The 12,806-nt window shown below is 42.3% G+C and overlaps 1 protein-coding gene across 2 annotated transcripts in view; it reads right to left on the bottom strand.

The window, feature by feature from the left end:
* The window catches only part of LOC116705556 (endothelial PAS domain-containing protein 1), a 97,512-nt gene that overhangs the window by 23,643 nt on the left and 61,063 nt on the right, over positions 1–12,806 (bottom strand). Inside the window, exons 3-4 of one of the 2 annotated variants that reach the window (XM_032541824.1) lie at positions 7,661–7,818; positions 3,441–3,528 (exon numbers count right to left, since the gene is read on the bottom strand). In XM_032541824.1, coding sequence (XP_032397715.1) covers positions 3,441–3,528; positions 7,661–7,818 — 246 coding nt within the window. Of the gene's footprint in view, positions 1–3,436; positions 3,529–7,660; positions 7,819–12,806 lie in introns of those variants that run through there. The other variant, XM_032541825.1, reaches the window with a different exon arrangement.

Genomic DNA, 12,806 nt, shown 5'->3' with positions numbered 1-12,806 from the left:
GGGTTAAAGTCATTAACTGAATCTGACGGGGTATATGGAAGAACACAGGTATTTGAATGACTCAGTCTATGTTGTTGTATTTTTGTTGAATTCACATTTTTCCGTGAAGAATGAACATTTTCAATTTTGAAATTACACTTAACCGCGCTCCAGTCTTATTTTCAATCAGTGCAGACTAAATTAAAAAGGTACAAACTGTAAACAGAAAAGATCAGAACTTTAAAACTTTAAGCCTTTAAAACTTCCGTTTTGCATGCTTTTTCTTTTCAACTTTCACTTTTAGAAGACATGTTTAACCTTCAGAGAAATGCTTTTGTCAAATCAAAGCATAAAATGGATGAATATTTAAAAGTAACAGGTCCTTCCGCCCACAGTTTAACTGCTAAATCCAAAATGAGGAAACGGCTAAACTGAAGCTGAGACATAAATAACAGAAAGAAAATCTAAGTTAAACCTCCCCTTATCAGTCCTTTCCCTTATGCAACAAACTGCTGAGGTCACACACGTACGCACACACAAGCACTCGCACACATACACACACGCGTTCTAGATGTTACATCACAAGGTTAGAGTTTGGCCTCGGAGCTGCAGCCACAGAGCAGAGTGGTGAAGTGTGTCTCTTGTTACTCTCCACACTCACAAGTGTGCCTTTATCTTTATGTGGTTACACTTCGACAAAACAAACAATAAAACAAGTCCTCACTGAATAAAGTGTGTGTGTGTGTGTGTGTGTGTGTGTGTGTAAAAGTGTACTAAGGGAAAGGCAATATAACATATACAGTATTGTTCTCTTGTGTGTTTTGTGGCCACTGCTGTTAAGAGTAATCAACCACAGCTTATTGTGTGTCTGTGTGGGTTAGTGTGTGTGCGTGTGTGTGTGTGTGTGTGTGCGCGCGCGCGCACGCGTGCAAGAGAGCGAAAGAGAATAGTTTTCTCATACAAATATTACGCCCTCATGTTTTCCAGAGTTACACGGTTGCATCGTTGTTTCTTTTGTGAGACATGCAGTATGTCTTCTCTGCTGCAGACGCTACATCCAACATACCACGTCTCCTATCAGCACCAGATAATCCCTGTCCCTCTCAGCGTCCTAACTTGTCCTCATGTTCACAGCTTTACTCATCATTTCCAAGTCTCTGGCCACACACACACACACACACACACACACACACACACACACACACACACACACACCACCACAACACACACACACACACACACACACACACACACACACACCTACTGTATCTCTCTTAGTGTTCCTGTCGTGTAATGTGATCTCTGACCTTGTGTTCCTGTGTTTGTCGTCACTTGTTATTGAGGCAGACGTTACACCAGACCACACATGGTATGGGTTTTTGCATTGTTTGCCTTGGATTCATTTCTGTCTCACAAAACGGAAGCAAGGGGGGGGGGACTTTAAATGAGGATATAGGGGCCCATGCTGGACATAAAAGATATTTAAGGTTGAGGTTCCAAGAATTACAAGCAGAACCTCCTGTCCGGGGGTAAGGTGGGTGGGGGGGGGGACAACACACAGCAAGAGCATGATCAGTCCATGCACAGTAAAGGCTATGAGTCTGACAGAAATGCTCCGCACATAATCACGGGTTAAAAAAAGGCACTCTTTTATTATATATATATATATATATATATCACTCACCGGCCACTTTATTAGGTACACCTGTCCAACTGCTCGTTAACACTTAATTTCTAAGCAGCCAATCACATGGCGGCAACTCAGTGCATTTGCTGTAGACATGGTCAAAGAGAATCTCCTGCAGTTCAAACCGAGTCACAGTATGGGGAAGAAAGGTGATTGAGTGACTTTGAACGTGGCATGATTGTTGGGCCAGAAGGCTGGTCTGAGTATTTCAGAAACTGCTAATCTACTGGGATTTTCACGCACAACCATCTCTAGGGTTTACAGAGAATGGTCCGAAAAAGAAAAAACATCAGTGAGCGCAGTTCTGTGGCGGAAATGCCTTGTTGATGCCAGAGGTCAGAGGAAATGGCCAGACTGGTTCGAGCTGATAGAAGGGCAACAGTGACTCAAATAACCCCCGTTACAACCAAGGTGGCAGAAGAGCATCTCTGAACGCACAGTACGTCGACTTTGAGGCAGGTGGGCTACAGCAGCAGCAGACCACATCGGGTGCCACTCCTTTCAGCTAAGAACAGGAAACTGAGACTACAATTTGCACAAGCTCATCGAAATTGGACAATAGAAGTTGGAAAAACGTTGCCTGGTCTGATGAGTCTCGATTTCTGCTGCGACGGATGGTAGGGTCAGAATTTGGCGTCTACAACTGAAAGCATGGATCCATCCTGCTGTATCAACGGTTCAGGCTGGTGGTGTGGTGTCATGGTGTGGGGAATATTTTCTTGGCACTCTTTGGCCCCTTGGTACCAATTGAGCATCGTTGCAACGCCACAGCCTACCTGAGTATGTTGCTGACCATGTCCATCCCTTTATGACCATAATGTACCCAACTCTGATGCTACTTTCAGCAGGATAATGCGCCAGGTCATAGCTGGAATCATCACAGACTGGTTTCTTGAACATGACAATGAGTTCGCTGTACTCAAATGGCCTCCACAGTCACCAGATCTCAATCCAATAGAGCATCTTTGGGATGTGTTGTAGAACGGGAGATTCGCATCATGGATGTGCAGCCGACAAATCTGCGGCAACTGTGTGATGCCATCATGTCAATATGGACCAAACTCCCTGAGGAATGCTTCCAGCACCCTGTTGAATCTATGCCACGAAGAATTGAGGCAGTTCTGAAGGCAAAAGGGGGTCCAACCCGTTACTAGCATGGTGACCTAATAAGTGCCGTGAGTGTTTTATATATATATATATATATATATATAATATATATATAATATATATATATATATATATATCTATTTGGTGGGCCGAGACTAGGCATTTCCTCATATATAGGCATTTATAATGCCCGATTAAAAAAAACAAAAAACAAGGCAAGCCTGCTTAGATCTTCTGAAGAATGATTGTAAAAATGTACATATTTAGTACTATATTTAGGGCACTTCCTCTCTAACAGGGACGTTTTGGGACCGATTGGCGGGATGGCTGTCGAGGAAGTACACACGGAGATACCCTGGTAAGAGCAGACGGCGTTGAACCACGTATCCAGCTAATTTTAATAGCTCACAAGGCTGTATTGTCAGCAGTTAACTTCATTTAATATTGTATGTGGTGTTTTCTTTTGCGGGGTTGCCTATGTTCCTCCAGAACAAGCTTAGCTCCGCCCAACCTTTTTTTCCTCCTATCCCAGAATGGCTTGGCGGAGGGGCCAGAGCGTACTGTGCAGCGCTGTGGATGTGAAACCGCCAATGCGAGACTAGGATGGAGGTAAAAACAAGATGGAGGACTCGTGGGGAATAAGGATAACAGGAGATTGTGTGCTGACCAGATGTCTTCAGGCTGAGGTTTTCTCTGATCTCCTCGTGGTCGCACGGATGGGTGAAGTCAAAGATGCTCTGACCAGTGAGGTCCACCTGAAAAAAACAACAACACTTGAAATATAAAAATGAACAAGCATAATATTAAATTGGTCACACAAGACATGCTGTGGTTTCCATTTCTGGCTGCAGCAACAGTGGTTTGTAAAAGAAAAATACAAGGCAGGAGCGCTTCTGATTTCATTTTAACCACTGGTGCCCATGGGGGGGGTGTTAACTACACTTATAGGTGGAAGAATTCTGACTCAATAAGTCATTACAAAAATGTCCAGGCACTCAAGGTTGGTTATAAAAACTGATAAAATGACTTAAAGATACACCGAGGTGTATCGGCGTGAGCCTTCCTCAGGGTGAAGTGAGGCAACAGTGGTTTGTTGGTGATAATCAGAAGAAGAAGAACTTGGTTGCAAGTGAGTGTGAGTGATGACAGCTAACAGGACCGAAGAAATGCAGGAGAGTGTGTCACTTCGAAACTCAAATTGTCATGGTCTGGTTGTGTCCCTCTCTCAGTCCCCTTTGTTTCCTCCGTTTCCCCTCCCTGTTGTTTCTGTCTGTCATTGTTTGTCACGTTCTGTCTAGTTTGCTTGCTTGTTTGTATGGGCGTGTGTGTGTGTGTGTGTGTGTGTGTGTGTGTGTGTGAGTGTCCAATATTTCAAAGAGGTAGATTTGTCCGCCCGTCTAAAAACCCAACAGAAGTAACCTTTCAGCGGACTCACAACATGTGGGAAGCCTACAAGTGCGTTAGAAAATGTCAAAATCAATAAATGATAATTGTGTCTACTTCTGGTAAACGGACACAGCAGGAACGCAAAATATAAATGTGATTTCCTGTGATCTTGTTATCTTTTATGTTGATTTGGAACCTGTGGCTTTAACACGGTTTCCTTCTCTAACAGATTTGTTGTTGATATGTACATGATTCCTTAAAAAAAAAGAAAACAGAAGAAATGTGTAACGTGTGTATAATGTTTTGAATATGCAGAACATTTTGAACAAAACAGGAAAAGAATTAAATATCAATACAATTATCCTTAAAGACATTTTACCTCCCTCAATCCATCAATTGATGGAGATCAATTCACCAGAAAATAAAGAGTTTGACGCTTAACATGTAGTGGAGGAGAATCCCCACACATACCCCAGGTTTTAATGTGTTCACCCCCCCCCCGTGTGTCCTTGTAACTTACTGCTGTAATTTACCAATTATTAATAAGTCTATCTATCTATCTATCTATCTATCTATCTATCTATCTATCTATCTATTGATTTAGGGGTAAATGTCAGCTCTTCTGGGGTTTGCTGCCAAAGAATTAAAAAAAACAAAAAAACGCAGTGTGTGTGTTTAGAGGCGAACCTCCGTGTCTGGCCTGAACACACACGGCTGGTATGAGAGGTATTTCACTCAAACACAACAGGCTCGTCTGACTGACACGTTACATTCATGTTTCTGTCTCGGACTGTCTGTCTGGGTTAATGCCGTCCTACAATAATTCAACATTATCCCTCTTTCAATGATTGATGAATGTGTGTGTATTTTTAGTGTGTGGAACCTTTTCTTGTTCAATGGAGAAAAAAAACTACCATAAAGACTGTCAATCAGGGCTGGGCAAATAACAATGAAATTGTGAAGCTGCTTTCGACGTTTTTTCCCCATGACCAAAATTTTGAGACGTTTTATGAAACTAAAATGTGACTTTGTACATTTAAACAATGTGTGCTTTAACTTAATTTTTTTTGGATACATTTTCAACAAATTATTCATTTAATTAATTCATTATTTATTTCAATTACTTATCCTTATCGAGGTAAAAATGTGCAATTAATCGTGATTTTTTTATTTGAGGTCATATTGTGCAGCCCTACTGTCAATCATCTTGGTATTCCTGCACTGACCATTTGCACTGTGCGGATCTTTGTACATACCTACAAAAGAGATACAGTGGTGTGAAAAAGTGTTTCACCCTCCTCATTTCCTGTTCCTTGCAATGTTGTCACACTTAAGTGTTTCGGAACATCAAACCAATTTAAAACATAGTCAAGGACAACACAAGTAAACACAAAATGCAATTTGTAAATGAAGGTGTTTTATTAAAGGTGAAAGAAATCCAAACCATCATGGCCCTGTGTGAAAAAGTGATGCCCCCTAAACCTAATACTGGTTGGGCACCCTTAGCAGCAACAACTGCAACCAAGCGTTTGCGATAACGTGGAATGAGGCTTTTACAGAGCTGGAGGATTTTGGCCCACTCATCTTTGCAGTTGTCCTAATTCAGTTACATTAGAGGGTTTGAGCTGAACGGCCTTTTTAAAGGTCAACCACAACATCTCAATAGGATTCAGGTCAGGACTTTGGTAAGGCCACTCCAAAGTCCTCATTTTGTTTTTCTCTGTGGACTTGCTGGTGTTTTTAGGATCATTGTCCTGCTGCAGAACCCAAGTTCGTTTCAGTTGAGTACACGAACAGATGGTCGGAACTCTCCTTCAGGATCTCTTGGTAGACAGCAGAATTCATGTTCCTTTATTCAGCAAGTCTTCCAGGTCTGAAGCAGCAAAACAGCCCCAGACCATCACACACCACCACACATATTTTACTGTTGGTGATAATGTTCTTTTTATGAAATGCAGTGTTCCTTCTACCCAGAATATACTTGGACACACACCTTCAAAGAGTTCCACTTTTGTCTCATCGTACCACAGAATGTTGTCCAAAAGTCTTGGGATCATCAAGATGTGTTGTGGAGAAATTGAGACGAGCTTTGATGTTCTTTTTGCTCAGCAGTGGTTTTCTCCTTGGAATCTGCCATGCCGGCCATTTTTGCCAGTTTTTCCTGATGGTGGAGGCATGAAAGCTGACCTTAACTGAGGCAAGTGAGGCCGCAGTTCTTTGGACGTTGTTGGGGGTCTTTGTGACCTCTGGTGAGTCGCGCTGCGCTCTGGGGGTAATTTTGGGCGGCCGGACTCCTGGGAAGGTTCACCACTGTTCCATGTCTTCCCATTTGTGGATAATGGCTTCACTGGTGTCGCTGGATTCCCAAAGCTTTGGAATGCTTATAACCTTTCCAGACTGATAGATCTCAATTACTTTCTTCTCAATTGTTCCTGAATTCTTTGGGTCTCGGCATGAGTGTTGACTTAAGGATCTTCTGGTGGCCTTACTGTGTTAAGCAGCTCCTATTAGTGATGCTTGATTGTTGAACAGGTGTGGCAATATCAGGCCTGGGTGGTGGCTAGAGAAATTGAACTCAGGTGTGGACAACCACAGTTTAGTATGTTTTAACAAGGGGGCAATCACTTTTCACACAGGGCCATGATGGTTTGGATTTTTTTTTCACTTTAATAATAACACCTTCATTTACAAAATGCATTTTGTGTTACTTGTGTTGTCCTTGACCATTGTTTAAATTGGTTTGATGTTCCGAACACTTAAGTGGGACAAACAAAAAAATAGTATTATATATAATAATATCTATATATATAGAAATACCATGAATAATATTGCAGTGTTTACACAACTCTCACTTATCTGTATTAATATTTTTAGACTGCAAGGTTCACACTTGATTTTATCTTAAGTTATCTTAACTTATCTGTGTGTGTGTATGTATATACACACATATATATATTAGGTAAACTGAAACATTTTGATTTATACATTTGATTATTAATGTTGCTATCTTACACAGCTCTATTTCCACTTTATTCTAGTAGGTTTATTGTATGTACATATTTGATTTTATTTCACACTATGAAAGGCCCTTTGGAGTTGCTTGACACTGTGTACAACTGAATGTTGTTGTGTTTTTATCTTGGTATTCCTGCACTGACCATTGCTCTGTGCTGACCTCTGTACATACATACAACAGATATGTATATCGAAATACCTTGAAAAATACTGCAGTGTTTATAAAACTCTCACTTATCTGTATTTATATTTTTATTTCACACTAAGAAAGCCCCTTGGGAGTTGAATGACACTGTGGACAATTGAGTGTTTTCTTTTGTTTTTTGAAAACATATCCCACTGACTCTGGTGGAGTGGGGGTTTTCAAGTAAGTGACTCACGTATACTTTTACTGGAAAATGCTGCAGCGTAAATAAAAACATGCAGCTGTGAGCACGGCGTGTCTGTTTTTTGCTCTAATCCTTGTGTTCTTTCACGTAAGCGTACCTGCGTGAGCCCCATGAATTTGTTGATGTTCTCGGACAGGAATATCATGTCGCCGTCGGACGTTACCAGGGTGATGAAGCCCTCCAGAGACTTCAGGTACTGGCTGTCCATCTGCCTGTCCTCCACGCTGTTACCACCACCGCTGCTACTGCAACAGCCTGGAGGGAGAGACACAAAACAAGGTGGGTTACACTCAAGGATGTATGAATTTAGGGTCAGAAGCTTCATCTTACTGTATATCAGGTCTCACATTTTTAAGAGTAACAAACACAATGTCAAGGACAAGACAAGAAAGATAAAATACATTATACAAAAAAACTAAAGAACATACAGTATACACTTACCCAGATTACTTTCTATATACATACATACATACATACATACATACATACCCAACATGTAAACATACATACCCACATGAAACTACCACACACACACACACACACACACACACACACAACACACACACCGTTTCACAATAATACATACATACAAACATACATACATGCATACAGATATACAGTGTGTTTAAAAGGCATGCATACCCCTGCCCACACACACGCATCACATAGTGTTTGGTACACACACACACACACACACACACACACACACACAACCACACACACACACACACACACACACACACACACACACACAGTTCAGTATTTATATACAGTACATTGCCACCATAAGGTGAATAATATCCTAAATAATGATGATAAGCATAATAATATTCATCATCATCATCATTCTCACACAATAATACTACTCAATTTCTATACTTATCAAGTGTCCCGTCTTTGAACCCTTTTTTACATTTCAAGACATACATTTTTTCATTCCACAGACAGATTTGCACCTGCTTTTCATCACTGTGTTACAGGTAGGTTTGTGTTAAACATGGTTTGTATGTTGGGAGGAAGGAGGTTACTTAATGTTTCTCTCATTCCATGCTGGATATAAATGTGTCTGTGTCCATGCACACCAGGCTCGTTTTCCTTCTTGAAGCTTTGACTCGGAGCCAAAACGAACCAGTGCAGCTTCTTCCTGCGTCTCGGGCCCCTCCCAATCCCCGACCCTGACAAATTACAGCCAAAACCACACAAGCATTCATAATAGCTGTCCACTTTTTTTCCCCGCACAGAACTCACAAGTTATGCAATTGTGCTCAAATACGTACAGTGGCATATCCAAATATTTGCACACAGAGACTCCAGTGTGTCCACAATGTCTGGTTGCAGAGCTAATTATAAAAATAAACAGAAAGTACAGCTAGCACCTAGCTGGCCCTAGCTCAAGAGTGTGTGTGTGTGTGTGTGTGTGTGTGTGTGTGTGTGTGTGTGTGTGTGTGTGTGTGTGTGTGTGTGTGTGTGTGTGTGTGTGTGTGTGTACGAACGCTGGCTTCATGCCGAGCAAAGCCCAGTAGCCGATGGGGGTGGGGGGGGTGCTTGCAATTCCTCTAGTGTGCTTCCCTGAGATAAGAGGGGCCAGTTCTCAAGGCTCCCGGCGAGGCCTGGTTTGGAGCCGGGCCCAGATCGCGTTAACCCCCGGGCGGGGGAGCCCGGAGCTTTCTCATGGGCCCCGGGGAGCCCATAGGGAGACTCTCAAGGCCCGGTCCGAAGACCAGCGGCACCTTTGGCCTACATTCTTAGCAGTGATTACCAGTCATTAGGACCGAGCTCTACTTTTCGTCTCTCTGTTGTTCTTTGGTTGTGTAACCGCCCTCGTTTCAAAATAAAAGGATGCAGAAAATAGAGTCTGTGATAGGGACGGCTGCTGTCAGATAATCCCTTCCTCACCATTTTTGACATTTGTTCTGTGGTTGTGGACGGAATCAAGTGACAGGACAGCGGGGTCATGAGACTCACAGTACGCGACTCAGTTCTCTGACTCACGCTCTTTCTGTGCCTCCCGTTTCTTCTCCGTCTGCCATTCCGATGCCTGCTCCGTAAAAGTTTGAAACCTTGAAAAGTGAATAACTCGTAACAAAAACAGTCAGAGGAAACCCTGTTAATGTCATCTACTGTCTGATGCTTATTTAAGACTCAGAATTCGTTCAAAAAAATATATATAAACATAGAAAAGAGAGAATTTAATGTCAATTAACCCTTGTGTTCCCGTCGACCGAGCAACTTTTTGTTTTTCCTGGGTCAGTTTCAACAAGTTTTGTTAATATTTTTAAAATGTTCTTGTCACTTTTTAATGTTCTTTTGTCACTTTTTTCCATGTTATTTATATATATATATATATATATATATATATATATACACACACTTTCTGTTTTTTCCCCCACGTTTTTTAAGCTTTTTTTTCAATGTTCTTTAACTTTTATTTTTTCCAAATGCTAAGCTATTGAAATAAACACCCAAATTAATTTAAAGTAGTGAACTGATCTTTTGTTTTACTTGTGTGGTGCGTTGCAAGGAACCTCCACGTTATTTTTTCTGACAATTGGACTAAAAGAAAACCCAAATTTCTGATATAGAAACTTTTTGAAAATGGGTCAAATTTTAACCCAAGAACAATAGGAGGGTTAATAATGTTAGGAAACAACCTCTGAGCCACTAAATCTTAAAAGGACGGTTAAAAAGAAATACATGTTGTTCCTCTTAAGGTATCAGTCTTATAGTCTAATACTTCTGGTGTCTCTAATATAATGGAAAAACATGGCAATTGGCTTGTGGAGCTCAAAGCGCCAAAAAACACATTTTAAAAACTCAACAGCAATGTCTCTTTCCAGAAATCTTGACCCGGTTGCTCAAGAAAGTAGTTCCCACATGAAACTAGTTCCCACAGGAACCTTTCATGTGGGAACTACATTTCCACCAAACTACACCTGACATCCACATCACTCCACAGAAGCAAGTGACAAGCACCATGGACGAGACGCTCGTGGTCCGACATTGACAGCTCGTGGAGATGAGTTCATAGGTAGTCTTGCATTGCCAGACCTTCCTCCACAGCACCCCGGAGGAGGGTCTGCTAGGATGGGAGAGCAATGTGCTCTGGTTTATTGGCACCTCTTAACCCTCGTGTTGTCTTCCCGTCGGCCGTGCAACGTTTGGTTTTTCTGGGTCAAAATGTAAAATTAAAACTTTTTGTAACGTTTTGTTCATTTTTGTTGTTGACACTTTTGTTGCTTTTTTTTAAAGCTTTTTTCAATGTTCTTTTATAAAAAATGAACAGACCACTTGTTTTACTTCTGTGGAGCATTGCAGGGAACCTCCACAGCGTCCTACTATGCCATGAACTACCACAAAGAACTGCTACAAACTACTATTTTTTCTATTTTTGTTTTGTTTCCACTAACCCAAGGCCGGCCCCACGCCGGAAGCACGCCCCGCCTTCCACCCCTACCACCAAATATCCCTCCTTACCTCCCCTCTCGACGCGCCTACCAAAGCCTGAGTCTGCCTAGGGGTTTCTGCCCCTAAAAGAAGAAGATTTCCTGCGCCAACGTCGCCACTGTTTGCTTGCTTGGAGGAAACTACTAAGAACTGTAGGGGGGCGGATGGTGGATCGGCTTATGAACAACTTCGAGCATTTGACCCCCAATTGGCTGGTTCGTATTCAGACACCTACCATCTCCATCTGTAAAGTTGTCTTGAGGGAGTTGACCGATATACTAGTATTGTGATGAATGATTACTCGATAAATAAAAATTTACAGACTTGGGAAATACTGTTTTTTTTTTTTTGGTACAATCAATTTGTTCGGTTGCAGAAAGAACAACCCCAATTCAAACCACAACTTAAAGATGCAAAGAAAACCCCAATTTATAATGTAGAATCCTTTTGAAACGTGTACGTTCAAAAGTTGTTTTAGTCGTGCAACAGAAAACTCCGATTGGACAGATAGTCTAGCTAGCTGTCTGGTGTAACCTGCAAGAGATCGTGGGACCCTGAACCAAGTCCTCAGATTGGACAGATAGTCTAGTAGCTTTCTGGTTTACCCTGCGAGATCGGAGGACCAGGTAACCATAGTCCTCAGATGGACATAGTCTAGCTAGCTGTCTGGATTTACCCTGCAGAGATCTGAGGACCAGGTACCATAGTCCTCCGATTGCAGATCTCTAGCCTAGCTGTCTGGATTTACCCTGCAGAGATCTGAGGACCAGGTAACCATAGGCCTCAGAAATCAGCCAAAGTTTGAAATGCCAACACAAAGAAAGAGGAAGGTAACGGCATTCTGGCCAAAAATAATAAGGATATAGAAAATGAAAGTTTAGATGGGCCGATCTGGAATCTTACCCCTTATGAGGTCATAAGGGGCAAGGTTACCTCCCCTTTCTCTGCTTTGCCCACCCAGAGAATTTTGCCCACCCATGAGAGAGAGACATCATGGCTTTCAAACGAGCAAAGTGGCAGTTGGTCAAGGCCACAACCCCAGCCTCCACCTTGGTTGAAAGAAACCCACATTTCTGATATAGAAACTTTAACTTCAAATTTGACCCTCGGACAACATGACGGTTAAGTCAAACTCGTCAGGGAGAAATATAACCCGATCAGCTTTGAGTAGCTCCTAATCTTTACATCACTGTTCTATGTGTCCCAACTGAGCTTATATTACATAAGAAGGGTGTTCCCTACAGCCGCTTGCATATGTGCTGTTGGGTGCATTTATAGTATTTGTGTGTGTGTGTGTGTGTGTGTGTGTGTGTGTGTGTGTGTTTGGCGCCAAGGCAGCCGGGTGTTATGGCTAGCAGGGTTGATGCCAGCATTGGCTGAACGATGGGCAGAGCTCTGTGCTTCCTCTCCAATCTCTACCTTCCATCACGGAGCAATCAGACCACACCGATAACGCTCTCTATCTGCTGCTGCATCTCAGCGCTCTCCCCTCTCCTCTCCTCTCCTCTCCTCTCCTCTCCTCCCTCTCCTCTCGCCTACTGCTCTCCTACCCTCTTTACCATCACTCCTCCGCCGCCTTTATCCACTCTCTCCCTATTTCTTTTTGCCACCTGCTTACAAAGTATTTAATAAACATTATATTAAGGCCACACCCCCAGCCTCCACCTTGCACCCCCCCTCTCCCCTCCTCAATAGCTACAGATACAGAAATGGCACGTCCTAAGGACAGCTTATTGTGGGACTGGCTCTAGGGGCTGTAATTCTGCACCAAGGCGGAATTTTGGGAAAGAGACTCCAGA

The sequence above is a fragment of the Etheostoma spectabile genome, chromosome 17 (genome assembly GCF_008692095.1).
Source record: "Etheostoma spectabile isolate EspeVRDwgs_2016 chromosome 17, UIUC_Espe_1.0, whole genome shotgun sequence".
NCBI lineage: Eukaryota > Metazoa > Chordata > Actinopteri > Perciformes > Percidae > Etheostoma > Etheostoma spectabile.
Note: the sequence above shows the minus strand (reverse complement) of the source record. Positions and strands in the feature narration are given on the sequence as shown.